The sequence below is a fragment of the Dendrobates tinctorius genome, unplaced genomic scaffold, assembly GCF_039654945.1.
Source record: "Dendrobates tinctorius isolate UK_male_01 unplaced genomic scaffold, ASM3965494v1 ptg000126l, whole genome shotgun sequence".
Lineage (NCBI taxonomy): Eukaryota > Metazoa > Chordata > Amphibia > Anura > Dendrobatidae > Dendrobates > Dendrobates tinctorius.
In genome coordinates, this window is record NW_027361794.1 from 8320375 (window position 1) to 8345112 (window position 24738).

General features: G+C 43.1%; 1 protein-coding gene across 3 annotated transcripts in view; it reads right to left on the reverse strand.

Annotated features, from left to right (window-relative positions):
- Nucleotides 1-21418: 21418 nt before the first annotated feature.
- LOC141047044 (uncharacterized) overlaps nt 21419-24738 on the reverse strand; it is a 39576-nt gene continuing 36256 nt past the window's right edge. For all 3 annotated transcript variants that reach the window (XM_073541969.1, XM_073541968.1, XM_073541970.1), the window contains one exon: nt 21419-23022. In XM_073541969.1, the coding sequence (XP_073398070.1) occupies nt 21923-23022 (1100 nt within the window). In that variant the 3' untranslated portion in view covers nt 21419-21922. The remainder of the gene's footprint in view (nt 23023-24738) is intronic.

A 24738-nucleotide genomic window follows, 5' to 3' on the forward strand; every position in this document is an offset into this window, starting at 1 on the left:
ACTCTTTTATAGCAGAGCCAGCAATCACACCTGATTTATAATTACGTGCGCAAAACTAAAGAAACAGAGTGCAATGATGCTCACCACCACCGGGGGGCAAATTTAGAACAAAAGACACCACAGTGCAATAATCCTAATGGCTACCAGGGGCAAAAAACAAACTTTGGCACACAGCTAAAGGAAAAAAAAAGGTTACTTGTGCATTTTCTCTGTCATATCCAAAATGGATCATGACACATGGTGGGAATAACCGGACATGGTTAGATGAAAGCTATGACTGGGCAGTTAACTTACAGGGTTACAGTCTGTTTAGAAAGGATCGTAAAAATCAGAGTGGTGGAGTGGTTTGTCTTTATGTAAAGTCTTGTAAAAAGTCCACTTTAAGGGAAGATATTAGCGAAGGGAATGAGGATGTCGAGTCCATATGGGTCGAAATACATGGAGGGAAAAATAGCAACAAAATTCTCTTTGGGGTCTGTTACAAACCCTCAAATATAACAGAAATCATGGAAAGTTTACTTCTAAGGCAGATAGATGAAGCTGCAACCCATAATGAAGGCCTTGTTATGGGGGACTTTAACTACCCGGATATTAACTGGGAAACAGAGACCTGCGAAACCCATAAAGGCAACAGGTTTCTGCTAATAGCCAAGAATAATTATCTTTCACAATTGGTGCAGAATCCAACCAGAGGAGCAGCACTTTTAGACCTAATACTGCAGGTTGTTGGGCATCTAGGAAATAGCGACCACAATATTGTACAGTTTCACTTGTCTTTCGCTAGGGGGACATGTCAGGCTACTTTCACACTTGCTTCTTTTCCAAGCAGTGCACGGTGCCGCTCAGCCCCGCCCCCTGCCGGCTCCCTGCCTGCCCCCTCCGGTCATCGCCGCCTACTATCGCACAAGCACGCATGTGTTCTGCGCACCCTATCTTTAGCATTGGGTGCGCAGATCGTGCGCTGGCCGTGCGCTAGTAGTATTTTGGCGTGCGCTGCGCACTTTTGAAGGTGCGACGAGCGTGCCAAAATGCAACATGCTGCGTTCGGCGCACACCAGCGCACCTTCAAAAGTGCACAGCGCACGCTAAAATCCTACTAGCACACAGCCAGTGCACGATCTGCGCACCCTATGCTAAAGATAGGGTGCGCAGATCGCATGCAGCTGTGTGCGATAGTAGGCGGCGATGACCAGAGGGGGCGCGCAGGGAGCCGGCAGGGGACGGGGCTTAGCGATGCCATGCGCTGCTTGAAAAAGAAGCAAGTGTGAAACCAGCCTGGGAGTCACAAAAACACTGAACTTTAGGAAGGCAAAGTTTGACCAGCTTAGTGATGCCCTTAAAAGAAAATAAATGGGAAAAGTTTAAGAACATCCTTAATAGGCACTGTAAGCGGTTTATACCTTGTGGGAATAAAAGGACAAGAAATAGGAAAAACCCAATGTGGCTAAACAAAAAAGTAAGAGGGGCAATTAACAGTAAAAAAGAAAGCATTTAAACTACTAAAGCAGGATGGCACCGTTGAAGCTCTAAAACTATAAGGAGAAAAATGCTTTATCTAAAAAAATAATTAAAGCTGCCAAAAAGGAAACAGAGAAGCACATTGCTAAGGAGAGTAAAACTAATCCCAAGCTGTTCTTCAACTATATCAATAGTAAAAGAATCAAAAGTGAAAGTGTAGGCCCATTAAAAAATTGTGAGGAAAGTATGGTTGTAGATGATGAGGTAAAAGCTAATATATTAAACACCTTCTTCTCCACGGTATTCACGGTGGAAAATGAAATGCTAGGTGAAATGCCGAGAGACAAAGAAAACCCTATATTAAGGGTCACCAATCTAACCCAAGAAGAGGTGCAAAACCGGCTAAATAAGATTAAAATAGATAAATCTCCGGGTCCGGATGGCATACACCCACGAGTACTAAGAGAACTAAGTAATGTAATAGACAAACTATTATTTCTTATATTTAGAGACTCTATAGCGACGTGGTCTGTTCCACAGGACTGGTACATAGCAAATGTGGCACCAATATTCAAAAAGGGCTCTAAAAGTGAACCTGGAAATTATAGGCCAGTAAGTCTAACCTCTATTGTTGGTAAAATATTTGAAGGGTTTCTGAGGGATGTTATTCTGGATTATCTCAATGAGAATAACTGTTTAATGCCATATCAGCATGGGTTTATGAGGAATCGCTCCTGTCAAACCAATCTAATCAGTTTTTATGAAGAGGTAAGCTATAGACTGGACCAAGGTAAGTCATTGGATGTGGTATATCTTGATTTTTCCAAAGCGTTTGATACCGTGCCACACAAGAGGTTGGTGCACAAAATGAGAATGTTGGGTCTGGGCGAAAATGTGTGTAAATGGGTAAGTAACTGGTTTAGTGATAGAAAGCAGAGGGTGGTTATAAATGGTATATTCTCTAACTGGGTAGCTGTGACCAGTGGGGTACCGCAGGGGTCGGTGTTGGGACCTATTCTCTTCAACATATTTATTAATGATCTGGTAGAAGGTTTGCACAGTAAAATATCGATATTTGCAGATGATACAAAACTATGTAAAGCAGTCAGTACAAGAGAAGATAGTATTCTGCTACAGATGGATCTGGATAAGTTGGGAACTTGGGCCGAAAGGTGGCAGATGCAGTTTAACAATAATAAATGTAAGGTTATACATATGGGAAGGAATCAGTATCACCATTACACACTGAACGGGAAACCACTGGGTAAATCTGACATGGAGAAGGACTTGGGGATCCTAGTTAATGATAAACTTACCTGGAGCAGCCAGTGCCAGGCAGCGGCTGCCAAGGCAAACAGGATCATGGGGTGCATTAAAAGAGGTCTGGATACACATGATGAGAGCATTATACTGCCTCTGTACAAATCTCTGGTTACACCGCACATTGAGTACTGTGTACAGTTTTGGGCACCGGTGCTCAGGAAGGATATAATGGAACTAGAGCGGGTACAAAGGAGGGCAACAAAATTAATAAAGGGGATGGGGGAACTACAATACCCAGAGAGATTAGCAAAATTAGGATTATTTAGTCTAGAAAAAAGACGACTGAGGGGCGATCTAATAACCATGTATAAGTATATAAGGGGACAATACAAATATCTCTCCAAGGATCTGTTTATACCAACGAAGGTGACGGTCACAAGGGGGCATTCTCTGCGTCTGTAGGAGAAAAGGTTTTTCCACCAACGTAGAAGAGGATTCTTTACTGTTAGGGCAGTGAGAATCTGGAATTCCCTGCCTGAGGAGGTGGTGATGGCGAACTCAGTCGAAGGGTTCAGGAGAGGCCTGGATGTCTTCCTGGAGCATAACAATATTGTATCTTACAGTTATTGTTAGGTTCTTTAGAAGGACGTAGATCTGGGGATTTATTCTGACAGAATTTTAGAGGCTGAACTAGGTGGACCAATGTCTTTTTTCGGCCTTGCTTACTATGTTACTATGTTACTGTTACTGTAGTGATGCCAGCATGATTGATTCTTCTTGGGTCAGGGGCGAAGAAAGTGTCACGGTCCCATCTTTATGGAACGCTATGGTCGACTTCAGCTTCTGCAGTAGGTCCACTCCAAGCAGATTGAGTGAGCAGGTCCTTGACACCACAAACTGGGACAGGATGGAGTGTCCTGGCTGTGTCCACACACTCAGGGGCTTTGTAAGCTGGGAATGTCTGACTTGACCATCAATCCCCATGCAAGACACAGAGGATTCTGATAGGCAGGTGGGGTCAGGGAGTTCCTCATGTCTCATCACACTTCTGGCTGCACCAGTGTCCACAAGAAAAGATCTGACAACGCCACCCACTTTCAGGGTAATTTGGGGTATTGGTCCCATCGGTGGGGTTTTACATGGTAGGAGCATGGTGTCTTGCGGACCTGGCTTGTCCCTGTCCGATGGACGTGGTTCTTCACTGCTTTCTGTGTTTCTTCCTTGGCCTGTTCCTCTGAGCAATGTCCTTTTGTTGTGGGGGTGCTCTGCACTGGTTCCGGAAATGGCCAAGTTTGCGACAGTTGTAACACCTGACGTTTATTCTGTCCTTATACCGTGATTGTTCATCTGGGTCTGTGGCCACCATCAGGGGGGGTTGTCTTTCACACTCCTGGTTGGGAATCAATTCCTCTGGCTACTGTGAGCAGGGTTTCCATTGCTATTGACCTGTACTCAGGCCTGGCTACTATCAGGAGTTTCCTGATTGGTTCTTAGTCCATGCAACATGTGCCAACATTTGTCTGTGTATCCAATCATGAATAGTGAAGCCCAAATCTTGGAAAACTTGCATCACTCTGCCATAAAACTTCTCTACAGACTCTGTCTTGTATTGGCTCATGTCATGTAAACTGAGGGCTTGTCCTGCCTGTCTGCCTTTGGCCCACTATCTGAGCTGCTCAATTAGATTTGGTCCTGACTCCCAGGCGTGCACATCTAATTCTGCTGGAAGCTTGAAGTGTTCCTTCATGATTGGCCACAATGCATCACCTGCTTTTATTTCCATTACGGCCCAGAGATCAATCCAGGTTGCAGAATATGTTTGCTGGTTCTGCTGCATTCTTTGGTAAAATGACATGGGGTGCATCTCTGGGTCTGGAAGATTATTCAGAATACTGGTCACCAGACTTGGGGTGAAGGGCACATAGTGTAAGGTTGATGCCTCTATTTGCCCCTGCCTTCTTGGTGCCTGTGAGTTTCTTTCCCTAGCACTGGGCAGCATGTATGACATTCCCTCTTCATCTTCATCAGAGAAGCTGTGATATTGTGTGCTTGGGTCATGCACTGGCTGATGTTTGAACTTAGAAGTTGCCCTGCTGCATGGGTATGTCCCCCCCTTGCTGGTGCTGCAGTGCTGCTCGGTAATGAGGTTTGTAACTAATAAGTCATGTCAGACTAACTTAATTTCCTTCTATGACGGAATCACTGATTGGGTGGATCATGGAAATGCTGTAGATATAGTATATCTTGTCTTTAGCAAAGCATTTGACAAAGTATCTCACACAATCCTTATTGAAAAAATGACTAGGTATGGAATGGACAAGGCAACTGTTAGGTGGATTCATAACTGGCTTAGTGATCGGACCCAAAGAGTGGTCATAAATGGTTGCACATCCAGTTGGAAGAATGTCTCAAGTGGTGTACCACAGGGCTCTGTCCTGGGCCCTGTATTGTTCAACATCTTTATCAATGATTTAGATGAAGGAATTGAGGGTAAACTGATTAAATTTGCTGATGACACAAAGCTAGGAGGGATAGCTAATACTAGAGAAGAGAGAGAGAAGATTCAAAAAGATATAAATAAACTGGAGCAGTGGGCAGCAACTAACAGAATGGTTTTTAATAGGGAAAAATGCAAAGTACTACATCTGGGCAATAAAAATGAAAAAAGCATATACAGAATGGGAGGAATAGGGCTAAGCAACAGCACATGTGAAAAAGACTTGGGTATACTAATAGATCACAAACTGAATATGAGTCAACAGTGTGATGCAGCAGCAAAAAAGGCAAATGCAATTCTAGGATGTATTAACAGAAGCATTCAGTCTAGATCACGTGAAGTCATTATTGCCCTCTACTGCTCTTTGGTCAGACCTCATCTGGAATACTGTGTCCAGTTTTGAGCGCCACATTTTAAAAAAGACATCAACAAACTGGAGCAAGTTCAGAAAAGAGCGACCAGAATGGTGACCGGTCTGCAAACCCTGTCTTATGAGGAAAGGTTGCAGGATTTGGGAATGTTTAGCCTGCAAAAGAGAAGACTGAGAGGAGATGTAATAACTGTCTACAAATATCTTAAGGGCTGTCACATGGCAGAAGGATCATCTTTATTCTCATTTGCACAAGGAAAGACTAGAAGCAATGGGCTGAAACTGAATGGGAGGAGACACAGATTAGATATCAGAAAAAACTTTTTTACAGAGTGATCAATGAGTGGAACAGGCTGTCATGAGAGGTGGTGAGTTCTCCTTCAATAGAAGTCTTCAAACAGAGGCTGGACAGATATCTGTCTGGGATGATTTAGCGAATCCTGCTTTGAGCAGGGGGTTGGACCAGATGGCCCAGGTCACTTCCAACTCTACGATTCTATGATTCCTCATCAGTGTCTGCAGCTACAATCCTCTTCTCCCAATATCATAACTTGCAATGGTTGTACTGTGCTTGGGATTTAGAAGGTGCCTTTTGCCACTGGCACAGGATACAGGGACTTCACATTGTTTGGATTGGGCGTTGGCCCAGCTGGTAATAATGAAGAAGGAAAGGGAGGAGAAGGGAGGTGTGAAAAAGAATGAGAAGGGAGTGACAGAGGAGGAGAGAGGTGTGAAAGGGGTGTGAAGAAAGAGGAGAAAGGAGTGAGAGAAGGAGGAGGAGAGAGATGTGAAAGAGGAGGAGGAAGGAATGACAGAGGAGGAGAGGAGTGGCAGAGAAAGAGGAGAGGTGTGAAAGAGGAGGAGAGAGGAGCAAAGAAAAAGAGGGAATTCCCCCCTCTGTGCAGCTTGAGAAGGCATGGTTGGAACAATGGTGCCTTCACCCTGTAGTGAGAAGCAGGGAGCGCCACACCCTGTGCAAAATTTCCTATACCATGGACTCTGTTGGGAGCAGACTGCACATGTCTGATATCTCCTGTCCCCATATGGGGGAGGCGCTGATAACTTAAAACCTTTTCCCATCTTGAACACATACAAATCACTTCCTGGTCCGTTCACTTAGCTTTCTGTACCTCCTAAACAATGCAAGTCTGCTGCTACTCTATACCACGCAGTCAGCAACCTAGCTTCAACTAACTTCCCTTTTTCCTTTCAATACATCATGCCATGCCGCAGCCTGAAGACTGCCTGTAAATCCACATGCTTAAATCAACTGTCTAAAATTCTTCACATAACCTTCCTATTCAGCTACTGTGTCTATTCCAAAAACTTCAAAGAAATGGTAATCAAAAACTTCAAAAAAGGTTGAGAAAAAACTTCAAAAACGTTGGTACAAATTCTAACGGCTTAGTCAGTGCGTCTTTGAAAAAGGAAAAAAAAACTAAATCAAAAAGTAGATACAAACTCCTAACACTTCTGTCTGTGCTCGGACGCAGTCAGACACATACACACACTTCCTCTTTTTCTCTGCTGGTGTATCCAAAGTCACTAAAGTCACATATCTAAAAACAAGTAGCTCACAGCAGTCACAGATACAGCTCAGTTCCAGTTCCTCAAAATTTCTATTCTACACTACAGCTAGAAATTAACTCAAAATACAAAAACCAGGAAAGAGAGCAAAAAAACAGATGCGACAGCGTGACTTACCAGAGATATTTCTTTGCTAACAGCAGAAAGGAAGTGTGCAAAATACTTTCTGTTCTAACTCTACATTGAAAGCAACAGCACATTACATTACTAACATGAATAGACGTCCAGGAGAAATCGAAGCCCTCTTTATTATTCTGTGACACGTACAAGCCGTTCTGGTAACCGACAACTGCCAATTACACTGGGCGCTCAGGCGCTCGGGAGTATCACCCTCCGCCCGGGTCTTGCCTGGCTCGCCAGCTACGGGAACCCTGTAATATGCCTCTAAGCTATCACCATCCATGCCTGGAAACCTGGGAGCACCTGTCCTTCCTATGCATGGGAAACCTGTGATAATCCTCTAAGTTATCACCATCCATGCCTGGAAACCTGGGAGTACCTGCCCCTCCTATACACGGGAAGCCTGTGATAACTTATCAAGTGATTTGACTTCCTGTTCTTGGTTTCCCACCAACCTGTTGTGAATTCTCTTTATGGGCTGGTGGTTACTGAAGGTAGTGGGGATGGTCAGATTGACAGGTGTTGCGAGTTCTCTTTCTGGGCTCCCTCTGGTGGTTACTGGGGGTAGTGGAGCTGGTCAGACTGACAGAGGCTTTCCACCTGATAATGATGATTGGAGATCTGCGGTTTCTGACTGGAGTATTTAAGACAGCTGACTTCCTTCAATTCCTGCTGGTGATTTTCTTCCTGTGCCTTCTGAGGTCTGATGTTTCCTGCTCTGTTCCTGCATGGTTCAGCTAAGTGGTTCATTTGCTAATCTTTTTGCATTTGATCTGGTTTTGTCTATCTCTGCTTTGTGCGGGTCAGCTTGCTCCTGCTGGGGCTGTCCTGGATCACGGCCCATATGTTACTGCTTGTGTCAGTTTGTTCTGTCTTCTGTTATATTGGTCTTTTTGCTTTGCTTTCAGTATATACCAGAGTGCTGATATGGTGGGGGCGAAGTTGTGTGACTTCAGTGTTTTTTTGAGCATCAGACGTGTTGGATTTTTTAGGGTTTTTTGCGTGATTGCAGACAGTGTCTTTCATTTCCTGTCTAGTCAGTCTGGGCCCCATCATTTGCTCAGTCTATTTTTCTGCCTGCGTTTGTATTTTCATCTTGTCTCACTGACAATATATGTTTGGGGGCTATCTATTCCTTTGGGGTCTGCTCTGGGGCAGTTTAGATTTCACCTATCTTACTTTAGGCTGAGTTAGCTCTCTGGCTGTGCTGAGGCGTCTAGGGCATCGTAGGTACGCTCCACGGCTACTGCTAGTTGTGTGGATATGATCAGGGGTCTGCAATGCACTTAGTTACCAACCTCTCTGGTTTTCTGTGGCTTAGCTTGTCCTGCTATCCTCCTCGGTGACCCATTCATAACAGAAACCGCAAGCAAAATCAGTCACTGTTCCAACTATCTCCCGGATCTACACAGACATAAAACATATATCCTGTGTGTGCTGCGGCCGTTCCCAAATAGCCTGAGTATTTTGAGTGCTCAAGAAATGACAACTGTACACTCATGGAGACAGAATAACATTCCATCAATACTCTGATGGTTTATTGTACATACATGGTTTTATAATTGCGTATAGAAAGGGGTGGTTAGTTAATTACCATATTGTCAAGCTTCAATGTTATTGGCTATCTAAATATACAGTCATATGTTAAAGTTTGGGCACCCCTATTAATGTTAACCTTTTTTCTTTATAACAATTTTGGTTTTTGCAACAGCTATTTCAGTTTCATATATCTAATAACTGATGGACTCAGTTATATTTCTGGATTCAAATGAGGTTTATTGTACTAACAGAAAATGTGCAATCCTTGTTGTCCATATGACAGCCCATTATTTAAAGCGGTAGGCCATCATTTTGGTCCATTTTATGGTTAACCCCTTCCTATTCAGACTAAATAAATATTTATGCTCTTTTTCTCATACTACATAGATTTTTGTGACTTTACACAACTGCAAATTCCCAGAAATACCAACCTCTCTCTGCAGTCTGGTAGGTCTCCTTCCCTATTATTCCCTTACCCTATGTACTGTGCTTTTTTGAGCAATGTATGGATTTCTCTTCATTTACTTTTGTCATTACACCAACATGTTTGTTTTGTAATTTTTTGGCTATTGTATATACTTTATTTTTTGCATGTCATTTAAAGTGTGTCCTCATTATGTACACCATTTTGATTTTTTGCTTCTATGGTAACTGAAGAAGGCCAAGTGAGGCCGAAACATTTTTTACTTCACTGCATTAAAACACATTTAAATTTATCCAAACTTGAGTGCCAAGTTTACTTTACTTATTCTTTGTTCCTCAGTTAAGGGACCCACATTCTCCTCCCATTTTGTCTTAACTGTAGGTCCAGTAACGGCCTATAAATAAGGGAAATTAGACCTATTTTATCCACTGCTGTAGGAATGGTATCTATTGTGAGAGAGCTATTAATCGGTATGGCATTTATTCTAGATAGTGTAGTATACACATGACGTATTTGCACATACTGATGAAAGACCCTATACGGAAGGATAAAATCGGCCTTTATTTGTTCAAAGCTCTTGAATAATCCATCCCTCAAGATTTGTGATACCAAACACGCCTATCCTCCACTCACTAACAATTTTTGGTTTCTGTAGCTCTGGTAAGTTATAGTTGTGCCATAAAAGAGTATAGTTTGTGCACTTTCTAATCCCCAGAATATTTTTACCCCTATCCCACACGTTATATATTAACTATAGTGTAGGACAGTTTGTCATTTTCTTCAGGCCCCATATCTGGTACAGAGAATGGAAGCTTCCATAAGTAGGTGCCCTGAAATTCCACAATATTTGCCTGTTCCCCATCCATGAAAATACCTTAGCTCCTTTCTAGCATTAATCAGGTCTGCGTATATCTGGAGGGAAGCAAATAGGAGATTTTAGCTGCTCTCTCTTTTTTAGCCTTGGTCCATGTTCCATTAGTATCCCACTGAGGACACATGTGAGTGCTTCCCATTTAAATGGTATGGCAGTATCATCATGCTCATATATCTGAAGGAGTCTATAGTCTCACGAAGGTCTGAGACACAGAGTGAGTCTTTCAGCAGATTATCATTTACGACCCAACATCTCAAGCCTTGGTGGAGTCGGGTATAATCAGATTACAATATACAGGAGCATGATCTGACCAGATAGCAGTTCCTATCTGAGATGTAGGCTGCCATGTAAGCAAGTGATGGCTAAGTAAGGAAAGGTCTATACGGCTATGTGTATTGTGTATAGGAGAATAATACGTATAATCCTTTATGTCTGGATGTAGCATCCTCCATATATCGACCAGTTGGAGAGACTGGAGCACATTCAGCAAAAGCTTTTGCTTGTGATTTATAGTGGTGACTCCGGCCCAGGGAAGCGTCTAAAGAAGAATCCAAGACACAACTAAAGTCACCTCCAATGATGATTATGCCCTCTGCAAAATATTTTATATTGTTTAAGTATCGATGGCATGCCTTAATTTGGTGACATTTAGGGAGATAGAAGTTTGCCAAAGACAACATTTATTTTGGAGTAGATAGAAATCTTATCAAACACATACCTCCCCTCCGTGTCAGACAGTGTTTCTAATATAGTATGCGGCAGTGATTTGTGTCGGCCTATACTCAGCACCTTAGACTTTGAAACAGCATTTGTGCTGTGGTGCCAAGATGAATAATATCTGGCAGTAACTGAGGTATATGATCGCCCCTAAAGTGGGTCTCCTGAAGAAAGAGAAAATGTACGTGTAGTTTATGCATCTGATCAAACACTTCAGCTCTTTTCTCTGGAACATTAAGTCCTCTGACATTCAATGAGCAAGTTTGCAGTTGTGCCATATTATATGGAAAAAAGGAGAGGGGGAAAGGAAAAAGGATAGAAAGATTAAGAGCAAGGAGGAAGCACAGATGTTAGATAGTAACATCTACCTCTCAGTGTCTAAGAGGTATAGATTATGGATATATTGAACACAAGGAAACTGCGAAACAAGCAGATCCCAATGAAAGTCCATAACTGGTGGTTGTCTTTACAGTCGTAAGTCAAACTTTCAGTCCTAGGGATCCTATTAGGGAGAACCGTGGAATATATAGCAAGTAAAGTAATACAGCCGGATATTATAGTAACATAATGTGAGCCCAACTTATATGTCGTTCTAAGATCTAATATGAACTGAGACATTCTAAATAGTCGGAGAGAGGAACATAAAACCCTATTAAACTATATGTAATTATATTCTTAAAGAAACAGCCAAACATCTGCAAACTGTCTCTCTCATCAGGAAAGACAAGTTTCATTTCAGGAGCTCATATGATCGGCAGGTTCCTTTCCCATCTGGGTTCATCACCATCAATTTCCTGCTCCATTGAAAGTCTTATGCAACATGCTGGAATTCTTTGTGGCAATGGTGGAGCAGGTGGCCAGTCAGATATATGGATTCTGGGAATGTCCAGGGCATCACAGAATGTCCTCATGTCACTTGGATCTTTGAAAATATACAGCTGGAATGTGTATCCCCAGGAGTACATCAGGCCATTTTCCCGGAGGGTATTAAGTAGTGGTTTCAATACCTTTCTTTTAGAAAGTGTCATTCAGAAAGGATCTGTGAGCAATTGTATGCGTTTTACAATGAAATCAAAAAGACCCAACTCTCTTATTTTCTTCATAATGGGTTCATTTACACTGAAAAATGTGTGACAGATAATGTCTATTGGACTTTCAGAATCTGAGCCATGATTGTCTAGTGTGCGGTGCGTCCTATCGATCTCCAGCTCCTTATCAATAGGATCACCAAGGATATTATTGAAGAACGTGAGCAGTGTTTGCATTATCGCTTGTGTATTGATGCTTTCAGGTATACCCCTTATCCAGATATTACATGTAAAGCGCCATGGAATAAATGGTGCTATAATAATAAATAATAATAATATTATTGTGATTTTCTTTGTCATCAACCATATTATACAGACTGTTTATTTACTGGCTGTGAAGATCCAGTGTTTAGTTTTGAGCATTTAGATGGTCCAGAACTTGTACAACATCATCCTCTAATCTCTGTACCTTGTCAGTAAGCTGTGACAGGCTATAAGTGAGGGAACATATTTCAGTTTTGTACGTGGTCTACAGCCTTTGTATACAGCTCTGGCAAAAAATAAGAGACCACTGCACAGTTTTATAAAACTCAGCTTCTCTACATGTCTGACAGCCATTCCATTACAGTGTTGTCATGGTCCAGTCTGGAGTTTATCTTCTGCTGTCTTCACTCCGGACTGGTCATGCGGGGGTTAATCTCCCCAGCCTCGTTCTGGAGCTAGCTGGGCTATTTCAATCCCTCACAGCCTGCTGACCAGTGTTAGTGATAGCTCAAGCTTGCAGTTTAGAGCCGCTGACCCTTGTACCCTGGTGATCCTCCTGCCTTTGACTGATATTCTCGTGTATGACCTGGACTGATTTCTGACCCTGTCTCTTGGTATTCGTCTCTGCTGTTACGTTCCCTCTCTGGCATCTGACTCCCTGGCTTGCACCCCGACCACGTATTTTGTCTCACGTTTTGGACCCCGTGCTCATGTTCTGGCTTTGACTCTCGGCTTTGGTATTTTGACTACGTGTATTGCTGCTCCTTCTGGTACGTCTGCTCCTGTTAGTTTCTGACTCGGTTCGTCTGACTATTCTCTCTCGTTACCTGTGGCACCTGTGCTGTTGCTCAGGGTTGCTGCTCTTAGTGTATAACCTCTTCCCTGACCAGCTCCCCCTGGTGGAGGTTTCACTACAAGTGTCAGTTGAATTCCAACCAGAGTACACCTCATTCTACTTAATGTGCTTCTGATTAGGTGATCACCTGAACCAAAGCTTATTTAATGAAGGAAAGTATAAAAACCCTGCTGTGGTGTTCACAATCTTCTTGCAATAGGACAAGCTGGATGGCAAAACAAGTGATAGTAATATCCCTAAAGTAATATGAATGAAAAAATAACTTTTAAACATGCCAAAAGAGTTGAAAAGAAAAGTCTTGAGTGAGGAAAAGAAAGGCTCAATTTTGACTTTACTAGCAGAGGGCTACAGTGAGCGTCATGTTGCCTCCATCCTTAAAAATTCAAAGACGGCAGTCCATTACAAGGTCAAGCAGCAGACATTGGAGACAACAAAGCTACAGACCGGCAGAGGGCAAAAATGACTCTTCACTGACAGGGATGACAGTCATCTTATTCGAATGTCACTCGGCAACCGCAGGATGACATCAAGTGACCTACAAAAGTAATAACAAATGGCAGCTGGGGTGAAGTGCACGGCAAGAACAGTTCGTAACAGGCTCCAAGAGGCAGGGTTCAAGTCATGCAAAGGTAGAAAAAAGCCTTTCATCAATGAGAAGCAAATGAGAGCCAGGCTGAAGTTTGCCAAAGACCATAAGGATTGGACCATAGATGACTAGAGTAAGGTAATCTTTTCTGAAAAGTCTAATTTTCAGCTTTGCCCAACACCTGGTCATCTAATGGTTGGACGGAGACCTGGAGAGGCGTACAAGCCACAGTGTCTTGCACCCACTGTGAAATTTGATGGAGGATAAGTGATGATCTGGGATTGCTTCAGCAAGGCTGGAATTGGGCAGGTTAATCTTTGCAAAGGGCATATGAATCAAGCCACATGCAAGGTTATCCTGAAAAAACAGTTGATTCCTTCTCTTTAGGCAATGTTCCCTGTTGTGAGTTCATTTTCCCCTTCGTCACTGAGGTCTGGTGAACTCCCTATTCTGGTGAAGGAAGGTAATGAGCCTGATTATCAGGCACCTGAACCTGATGAGGATGACTGGCTGAGTGGAGTCACGGACTGGATATAAGGCTGCCGACGCCCTTCTGCCCTGCGGGTGATTTCTCTGTGGACTTCTAGGACACCAGTCTGATTTCTGCTCCTCTAAGCTAAGTTTTTCTGCTTTGCCTGTTTGCATTAGTGTTTTGTTTTTATTTCCTTGCTTTTCTGGATTCTGCCATTCCCTGCTGGGGTGAGCTGAATCTCCTTTTGCCTGTAGCTCTGTCTTCAGAATATTCCTGAGTACTGACATAGCTTTTTTGAAGCCTAGCGTCTTCAGGGCCTTTTTCACTGTCAGTCTGTTGGCTCTTATTTTCATAGGGTTTTTCACGGATTGCAGACAGCAGCCTTCCTGTCCTTTTCTATCTAGCTAGATTGGGCCCCGTCTTTGCTCAGTCTATCTTTCTGCCTGTGTTAGTGTTTTCATCTTGCTTCACCGTCATTATATGTTGGGGGCTGCCTATTGCTTTGGGGTCTGCTCTGGGGCAGTTTAGTTTTCCCCTTTCTTTCTTTAGGCCTAGCTATTTCTCCGACTGTGATTGAGGGGTCTAGGGCATCGTAGGAACCCCCCACGGCTAATGCTAGTTGTGTTGATAGGTTCAGGGGTCTGCAATCCGATAGCTGCCAACTTCTCTGGTTTTCTGGACTTAGCTAGCATTTGTTTTTGCCTCCTACGGTGACTCAATCATAACAGAATCACCCGCCATACCACAGATCCTAGGGTACTCAATAGCAGGAAAGAATTGTGTTTAAAAAAAAAAAAAAAGGTGTGCGTATATTCTTTCCTCTATATCTCTGAGGCCGTAGGGGGAATTTTTTTTTCTCTCAATGGAGATAAAGCAATTGTCTGATCATGTGGAGCAGCTCGCTGCGGAAGTGCGGGGAATTTCCGCCTACCTTGCTCCTTCGCATGCTGTTGAACCAAAGATCCCTACACCTGATGTATTTTTTGGGGATCGAACTAAATTTTTGAGTTTCAAAAATAATTGTAAATTATTTTTTTGCCTTGAAGCCTAACTCGTCAGGGAGCTCTGCGCAGCAGGTTAAAATTGTCATCTCTTTGCTGCGTGGCGATCCCCAGGATTGGGCGTTTTCTTTGAAACCAGATGATCCTATTCTGACTAATGTGAACGCATTCTTTCAAGCTTTGGGGTTGTTGTATGACGAACCTAATGCTATTGATCAGGCTGAAAAGACCCTGTTGGCATTGAACCAGGGTCGAGATTCTGCAGAGTTGTACTGTCAAAAGTTCCGAAAGTGGGCGGTCCTTACTACCTGGAATGATAATGCCTTGGCTGCTCTCTTTCGGAAGGGTTTGTCAGAAGCCGTAAAAGATACTATGGTGGGATTTCCTGTTCCCTCTGGTCTGGATGATTCTATGTCATTAGCCATTCAGGTTGATCGGCGTTTACGTGAACGCAGGATTGCACGAGAGGTGTTGCCACCGGTTGAACAGACGTCTGAACCTATGCAATGTGAGAGTTTTGCTTAAGGCGCAACGTCAGGAGTTCAGAAGGCGTAATAAGCTGTGTTTTTTCTGTGGAGATGCCTCGCATATTATTTCTGTTTGTCCTAAACGAGAGAAACGCTTTGCACACACGTTTTCTGTTGGTGGTGTTCAACCTAAGTTTCTTCTGGCAATTACTCTGATCTGCTCCCTGTCCACATTTTCCGCCAAGGCTTTTGTGGATTCGGGAGCAGCGCTAAACCTAATGGACTTGGATTTTGCTAAACGTTGTGGATTTCCGATGACACCTCTGCAGACGCCTATCCCTTTGAGGGGGATTGATGCTACTCCTTTGGCTAAAAATAAACCTCAGTTTTGGACCCAGGTGGTCATGCGGGTCGCCCCAGACCATCAAGAAAATTGCAGATTTTTGGTGTTGCATGGTCTGCATGATGCCGTTGTTCTGGGGTTTCCCTGGTTGCAAATTCATAATCCAGTTTTGGATTGGAAATCTGTGTCTGTGGTGAGTTGGGGTTGTCGGTGTACCTTTAGTGAGGCTCCGGTTTTTTCCACCTCTCCGCAGTCGCATGATGTTCCTGACTATTTGGCGGACTTTTATGATGTATTTAGTGAGAATGAGTCTGCGTCCTTGCCTCCTCATAGGAGTTATGACTGTGCAATTGAACTAAGCCCGGGGTGTAAATTTCCCAAGGGTCGGCTCTTCAATTTATCTGTACCCGAGCACGAGGCTATGCGGTCCTATATTAAGGAGGCGTTGGAGAAGGGTCATATTAGACCATCCTCGTCACCCTTAGGTGCCGGTTTTTTTTTTGTGGCCAAAAAGGATGGTTCTTTAAGGCCTTGTATTGATTATCGTGCCCTCAATAAAATTACTATTAAATATCAGTATCCGTTACCCCTGATTTCGGATCTATTCTCTAGAGTTAGAGGTGCTTGCTGGTTTACCAAGCTTGACCTCAGGGGGGCGTATAATCTTATCCGCATTAAGCAGGGGGATGAATGGAAGACGGCGTTTAATACTCCGGAGGGACATTTTGAGTACCTGGTGATGCCTTTTGGGCTCACTAATGCCCCTTCTGTCTTCCAGTGCTTCATGAACGATATTTTCCGAGACTTTGTCGATAAATTTTTGATTATCTATCTGGATGATATTTTGATCTTCTCCAAGGATTGGGATTCTCATGTGGAATATATTCGGACTGTGTTCCGGATCTTGAGGGAGAATTCCCTGTATGTCAAAGGATCGAAATGCCTTTTTGGAGTAGAGGATTTCATTTTTGGGATTTATTTTGTCTCCGTCAACTATTGAAATGGACCCGGCCAAGGTACAGGCCATTTATGATTGGGTTCAGCCCACTTCTTTGAAGGCCCTCCAGAAGTTTTTGGGTTTTGCTAATTTTTATCGGAAATTTATAGCAAAATTTTCTAGTATTGCCAAGCCATTGACTGATCTGACTAAGAAGGGTGCTGATGTTTTGAATTGGTCTCCGGAGGCTGTTGCTTCCTTTCAGGAGCTGAAGCGAAGATTTACCTCCGCCCCGGTTTTGCGGCAACCTGATGTCTCACTCCCGTTCCAGGTAGAGGTGGATGCTTCTGAGATTGGTGCAGGAGCTGTTTTGTCCCAAAAGGATCCTGTAACAGCTAAAATGAATCCCTGTGCTTTCTTTTCCCGAAAGTTCTCTCCATCTGAACGTAACTATGATGTGGGGAATCGGGAACTGTTGGCCATGAAATGGGCATTTGAGGAGTGGAGACATTGGTTGGAGGGAGCTAAACATCAAGTTGTGGTCCTCACTGACCACAAGAATTTGATTTATCTAGAGTCGGCTAAACGCTTGAACCCTAGACAAGCTAGGTGGGCCTTGTTTTTTGCACGTTTTGATTTTGTGGTCTCTTTTCTTCCTGGAACTAAGAATGTCAAGGCAGACGCCCTCTCTAGGAGTTTCTTTGCTGATTCTCCTGTGGTGACCAAGCCTGCTACCATCTTAGGCGAAGGGGTAGTTCTTTCTGCCATCTCGCCCGATTTGAGACTTGCTCTGCAAGAGTTCCAGGAGGACAAACCTGAGCATTGTGATGTCCCAGTGGAAAGTTGTATGTTCCTGACCAGTGGAAGAAGAGAGTGATGTCTGAAGTTCATTGCTCTGCATTGGCTGGTCATCCAGGTATTTTTGGTACTAGAGATCTGGTGAGTCGCTCTTTTTGGTGGCCCACCTTGTCTCATGATGTCAGGAATTTTGTGCAGTCCTGTGGGACTTGCTCCCGGTCTAAATCTTGTTCTCGTTCTAGTGGGTTGTTGATGCCTTTGCCTGTCCCCAGGAGGCCATGGACCCATATTTCAATGGATTTCATCTCTGATATGCCAGTCTCTCAAAGAATGACTGTTATTTGGGTGATTTGTGATAGGTTCTCTAAGATGGTTCATCTTGTACCACTCTCTAAGTTGCCATCTTCCTCTGAGTTGATGCCCCTGTTTTTGCAACAGGTGGTTCGCTTACACGGGATTCCTGAGAACATTGTATCTGACAGGAGTTCAGTTTGTGTCTAGATTTTGGATGACTTTCTGTTCCAAGCTGGGAATTCAGCTGTCCTTCTCCTCTGCTTTTCACTCTCAGACCAATGGGCAGACAGAGAGAACAAACCAGACCTTGGAGTCGTATTTGAGATGTTTTATTTCCGCTGATCAGGATGATTGGGTTTCATTTTTGCCCTTGGCCGAATTTGCTTTAAATAATAGAGTTAGTTCTGCCACTTTGATGTCACCTTTTTTTTGTAACTTTGGGTTTCATCCTCGATTTTCTTCAGGGCAGGTGGAGCCTTCTGCCTGCCCAGGTGTTGACACTGTGGTGGAGAGAATGCACCAGATCTGGGACCAAGTGGTGGATAAGTTATCTCTCTCCCAGGAAAAGGCCCAGCAGTTTTCCAATCGACATAGGACCATTGGTCCCCAGTTTAAGATTGGTGATATGGTGTGGTTATCATCCAAAAATATTGCTATGAAGGTGGCTTCTCCTAAGTTTAAGCCTAAATTTATTGGACCTTACAAGATTTTGGAGATTATTAATCCGGTCTCTTTCCGTTTGGCTCTTCCTGTCACATTTAAAATCCATAATGTGTTCCATAAGTCCTTGTTGAAGAGGTTTGTTGAACCAGTTGTTCCTGGGGTGGCACCTCCGGACCCTGTATTGGTTGAAGGTAACATGGAATATGAGGTAGAGAAAATACTGGATTCCCGTCTGGCTAGACGGAGACTCCAGTATTTAGTTAAGTGGAAGGGTTATGGTCAGGAGGATAATTCCTGGGTCTCTGCCTCTGATATTCATGCCAAAAGATTGGTGCGTGCCTTTCATCGGGCTCACCCTGATCGCCCTGGTGGCGTGGTTGAGGGTTCGGTGACCCCTCCTCAAGGGGGAGGTACTGTTGTGAGTTCATTTTCCCCTTCGTCACTGAGGTCTGGTGAACTCCCTATTCTGGTGAAGGAAGGTAATGAGCCTGATTATCAGGCACCTGAACCTGATGAGGATGACTGGCTGAGTGGAGTCACGGACTGGATATAAGGCTGCCAACGCCCTTCTGCCCTGCGGGTGATTTCTCTGTGGACTTCTAGGACACCAGTCTGATTCCTGCTCCTCTAAGCTAAGTTTTTCTGCTTTGCCTGTTTGCATTAGTGTTTTGTTTTTGTTTTCCTTGCTTTTCTGGATTCTGCCATTCCCTGCTGGGGTGAGCTGAATCTCCTTTTGCCTGTAGCTCTGTCTTCAGAATATTCCTGAGTACTGACATAGCTTTTTTGAAGCCTAGCATCTTCAGGGCCTTTTTCACTGCCAGTCTGTTGGCTCTTATTTTCATAGAGTTTTTCACGGATTGCAGACAGCAGCCTTCCTGTCCTTTTCTATCTAGCTAGATTGGGCCCCGTCTTTGCTCAGTCTATCTTTCTGCCTGTGTTAGTGTTTTCATCTTGCTTCACCGTCATTATATGTTGGTGGCTGCCTATTGCTTTGGGGTCTGCTCTGGGGCAGTTTAGTTTTCCCTTCTTTCTTTAGGCCTAGCTATTTCTCCGGCTGTGATCGAGGGGTCTAGGGCATCGTAGGAACCCCCCACGGCTACTGCTAGTTGTGTTGACAGGTTCAGGGGTCTGCAATCCGATAGCTGCCAACTTCTCTGGTTTTCTGGACTTAGCTAGCATTTCTGTTTTTGCCTCCTACGGTGACTCAATCATAACAGTTCCCCAACTCTGAGGACTGTTGTGAGTTCATTTTTCCCTTCACCAGTGAGGTCTGATGAACTCCCTCTTCTGGCGAAGGAAGGTAGTGAGGCTGATTACCAAACAGCTGAGCAGGTAGATGATGACTGGGTCACAGGAACTGATGACTGGATATAAGGCAGCCGACGCCCTGCTGCCTTGCTGGTGACTTTCCTGCTGGATTCTTGGAGACCAGTCTATTTCTGCTTCTCAAAGCTAAGTTTTGCTCTGCTTTTTGTACACTTTAGTTTTGGTTTTGTTTGCCTTGTTTTTTGGAGTTCAGCTATCCCCGGCCGGGGGTGAGCTGAATTCCATTTTTGTCTCTGATCAGTTGATCTCTGACTCTGTCTTCAGAATATACTTGAGTGCTGATATAGTCTTTTTGAAGCCAAGCGACTTCAGGGCCTGTTTTTCCTATCAGTCTGTTGGTACATTTTTGGATAGGGTTTTTGCGGATTGCAGACAACAGCTTTTCTATCCTGTCCTATTTAGTTAGCTTGGGCCCCATCATTTGCTCAACCTATCTTTCTATCTGTGTTAGTGTTTTTCATCTTGCTTCACAGTCATTATATGTTGGGGGCTGCCTATTCGCTGGGGTCTGCTCTGGGGCAGGTTAGATTTCCCCTTCCTGTCTTTAGGCTAATTTAGTTCTCCGGCTGTGATCGAGGGGTCTAGGGCACCGTAGGAACCCCCCATGGCTACTGCTAGTTGTTGTGGATAGGTTCAGGGGTCTGCAATCCGATAGCTGCCAACTTCTCTGGCTTTCTGGACTTAGCTATTATTTTTGTTTTTCCTCCTTCGGTGACTCATTCATAACAGAGGACTGTTTTTTCCAGCAGGACAATGTGCCATGCCACACAGCTAGGTCAATCAATGTGTGGATGAAGAAGGACCACCACATCAAATCCCTGTCATGGCCAGCCCAATCTCCAGACCTGAACCCCAATGAAAACCTCTGGAATGTAATCAAGAGGAAGATGGATAGTCACAAGCCATCAAACAAAGAACTTCTTACATTTTTATACCAGGAGTGGCATTAGGTCACCAAAAAGCAGTGTGAAAGACTGTTGAAAAGCATGCCAAGACGCATGAAAGCTGTGATTAAAAATCATGGTTACTTCATAAAATATTGATTTCTGAACTCTTCCTGAGTTAAAAGATTAGTATTGTTGTTTCTAAATGATTATGAACTTGTTTTCTTAGCTTTATTTGAGGTCTGCAAGCACTGCATTTTTTTGTTATTTTGACCATTTCTCATTTTCTGAAAATAAATACAAAATTTAGTGCTTGGAAATTCGAAGACATATTGTCAGTAGTTTATAGAATAAAAGAGCAATTTACATATTACTCAAAAATATACCTATAAAGAGAAAATCAAATTGAAAATTTTGCAGTGGTCTCTTAATTTTTGCCAGAGCTGCATATTGCTCCATGTCTTGTTTCGTAGGGATAGATGCAACATGGAGCTGTTTTCTTGCGAGACCAACATTAAGAAAGGAGGAATTACAGGACTTACAATGCTTCTACTTCCAAGCTGAGACAGTAATGGCACTGGAGTGCGAAGATGAGCCCTTAGAAAAGAAATGCGGGAATGCAAATCGCGAAACCAATTGATAAGCACCGGTATGGAAGGAGAGTATGTGTTTTTACTTTAAAGAGACCAAACATGAGATATGAGAAGGTACAATTTTCAGTTAAAACAACATTCTGAAGATGAAAAAGGCTTCTCCCGTGTGAATTCTCTCAAGTTTATTAAGAGTTAATTTCCATGTAAAACATTTCTCGCATTAAGAACATGAAAAAAGCTTCTCTCCGTGTGACTGCTCTGATGGCTAAGAGATGATTTTGTCTCAAAACTTTTTCCACATTCTGAACATGAAAAAGGCTTCTCCCCTGTGTGAGTTCTATGGTGGCTATCAAGATGTCCTTTCTTGTTAAAACATTTCCCACATTATGAACAGGAAAAAGGCTTCTCCGCTGTGTGGGTTCTATGGTGGCTATCAAGACCCGTTTTTCTGTGAAAACATTTCCCACATGCTAAACAGGAAACTGGCTTCTCCCCTGTGTGAGTTCTCTGATGTTTGATAAGACCTGATTTACCTGTAAAACACTGTCCATATTCTGAACATCAAAATGGCTTCTCCCCTGTGTGAGTTCTCTGGTGTGTGGTAAGATTTGATTTATGTTTAAAATATTTTCCACATTCTGAACATGAAAATGGCTTCTCCCCTGTGTGAGTTTTCTGATGTGTGATAAGACTTGACTTCTGGTTAAAACATTTTCCACATTCTGAACATGAAAATGGCTTCTCCCCTGTGTGAGTTTTCTGATGTGTGATAAGACTTGATTTCTGGTTAAAACATTTTCCACATTCTGAACATGAAAATGGCTTCTCCCCTGTGTGAGTTTTCTGATGTTTGATAAGATTTGATTTCAGGTTAAAACATTTTCCACATTCTGAACATGAAAATGGCTTCTCACTTGTGTGACTTCTCTGGTGTGAAACAAGATTTGATTTATCGTTAAAACATTTCCCACATTCTGAACAGGAAAAGGGCTTCTCCCCTGTATGAGTTCTCTGATGTTTGATAAGACCTGATTTATCTGTAAAGCATTTTCCACATTCTAAACATAAAAAGGGCTTCTCCCCTGTGTGAGTTTTCTGATGTTTGATAAGACTTGATTTCTGGGTAAAACATTTCCCACATTCTGAACATGAAAATGGCTTCTCCCCTGTGTGAGTTCTCTGATGTGTAACAAGATATGATTTCTGGTTAAAACATTTTCCACATTCTGAACAGGAAAATGGCTTTTCCCCTGTGTGAGTTCTCTGATGTGTAACAAGATATGATTTATGGTTAAAACATTTCCCACACTTGGAACAAGAACATCTTTTCTCTGCTGTGTGATTTTTTTGATATTTAAGAAAAGACTTTCTGAAGGGAAAATTATTTACATATTCTGGACATGAAAATGGCTTCTTTGCTTTATCAGTTTGTTTTTCAATGCTTATTTTGTGACTTAGATTTTCCTCAGGGATCGGTAATGAATCAGAAGACAGGACCTGTTTCAAAGGATCAGATGGTAGATCTGTGTTGAGAATGGATGATGTTATTGGTAGATCTGGAGTGATGGCATTCACTTCAATTGTATCCTGTGTTATCTCAAGATCATCTGATTTAAAAATTGAAGATGTCAAATGTCTCTCTGATCTCCTGGTAAAGTCATCTGCCAAGAATAAAACCAATTATTATTTTTTAATAAAATCCTTGAAATTTATATTTTTTAACATTTCTTCTTAAACTCTCTGTAAAAATGCAAGTTATGCTAAAAAAGTTTAATTATTCACCAAGACAATGACATTTCACAGTCTGATAGAAAACCTCATAGCATGAACCAGTAGAGCATGGTGTTTGACTGTTTGTTCATTCTGCCTGCCAAAGGCTCTTGTAAAGCAGCATGATTTACAGAAACCAAGACTGCAGAGACCCATGTGATGTAAACAGTGCCTTTCAGCTACCCACCAATCTCGTAATAACAAAAACACCCACAGGCCTGGATGGGTTGAACAGGTCGGTCACAGTTTATTATATTTATAAGCAGAGAGAGGCAAGTACAAATTTGCAACGGACTCATTGCTGAAAGCCCCGTCACTGACTGCTGGGCAAGCAAGCTGATGAGAGGTTACGAACCTTTGCCCCCCTCTACACTACCACCACGGAGGATCATGTGTATGACCTACACAGGACTCTCATCCCCACACAACATCAACAACATCCTGCAAATTATTTAAAAACATATTGAGCCCGGTATACATGATGAATGCCGTCTGGTCTCAGTAAATCTGAGTTGTCTCCCTCTAGCTCGTGATGGCGAACCACAATGCCATAATTTTCTCTGACAAATTTTGCTATCTTTGTTTTAATCTTTTTTCTTGATTTGTCAAGTGGCTTTTGCATCCTTAGATCCATGCCAGACCGCTCATGGTATTATCTCCGACAACACCACCACCATATCCGGTAATAGACAGACAAAAAGCTCTATGTCCGTTAACATCACGGTGTAAAACTTGGCACCTTTTCCTTGCCCAAATCATTACCGCCGGCGTGTAACACCAGTACCACCGGCCCTTTGGCCTTCTTAGCAATGTTGATCATCACAGGGAAGATCTGACGCCACCGGAGCCCTCTGATGCCTCTCCAGTTGACCTCCAGTTCCAGGAAGCCAACATTTTTTCTCATGGGTGTAGTTTGGCCCTTTGGCACGCCTAATAAACAAAAGAATGTCCCACTACCTTACAGCCGCCTGTCAGAGACAAGATATGTTAGATCAGGTCTGGTCTTATATATCTTGCAAAACATGCGGATTTCCAACGGCCCAAATTCGGTACTTCGACTTCCGATACACCGGTCCTAGCTGCTTCGGTGGCCGCCCCTATTCTGAAGGCATGCGTCCCATATTCCTTTGGATTAACGACAACTGCCTCTAAACATTGCTTAAAGATTGCGTGAAACTGATATTTAGTAAGCGGGGACCCTCCGGTGTGTGAGAGAATCTACTCTCGTGTCTTATAACCATATAGCGTCTGACTATTTTCACTGGGCATATAGGGCAATAACGCCTTGACCAAGACCCACGTCCCTCTACCGGTGGGATCGCATTTAGATTTCCGCACCTTAATGCTCAAAGTGTCGCTACATATGACGAGATCTTTGTTGATTAACCCACATACTGATGCTGTTTTTTGACCGCGGCGCCAGTTCACTAATGCGAAGCGCCCCGAAGAATGCGATTGTGAACGCTGTAGATATTAGGGTTGACTCATATTGTGACTTGCACACTGTTATAGAGATTGCGATATTATCGTGCAAAACAGGGCAACGACATTCCTGACTAGGTTGAAGCCTTTTGCAGCCTTTAATGTCTTGCTTGATGAAAAAATAT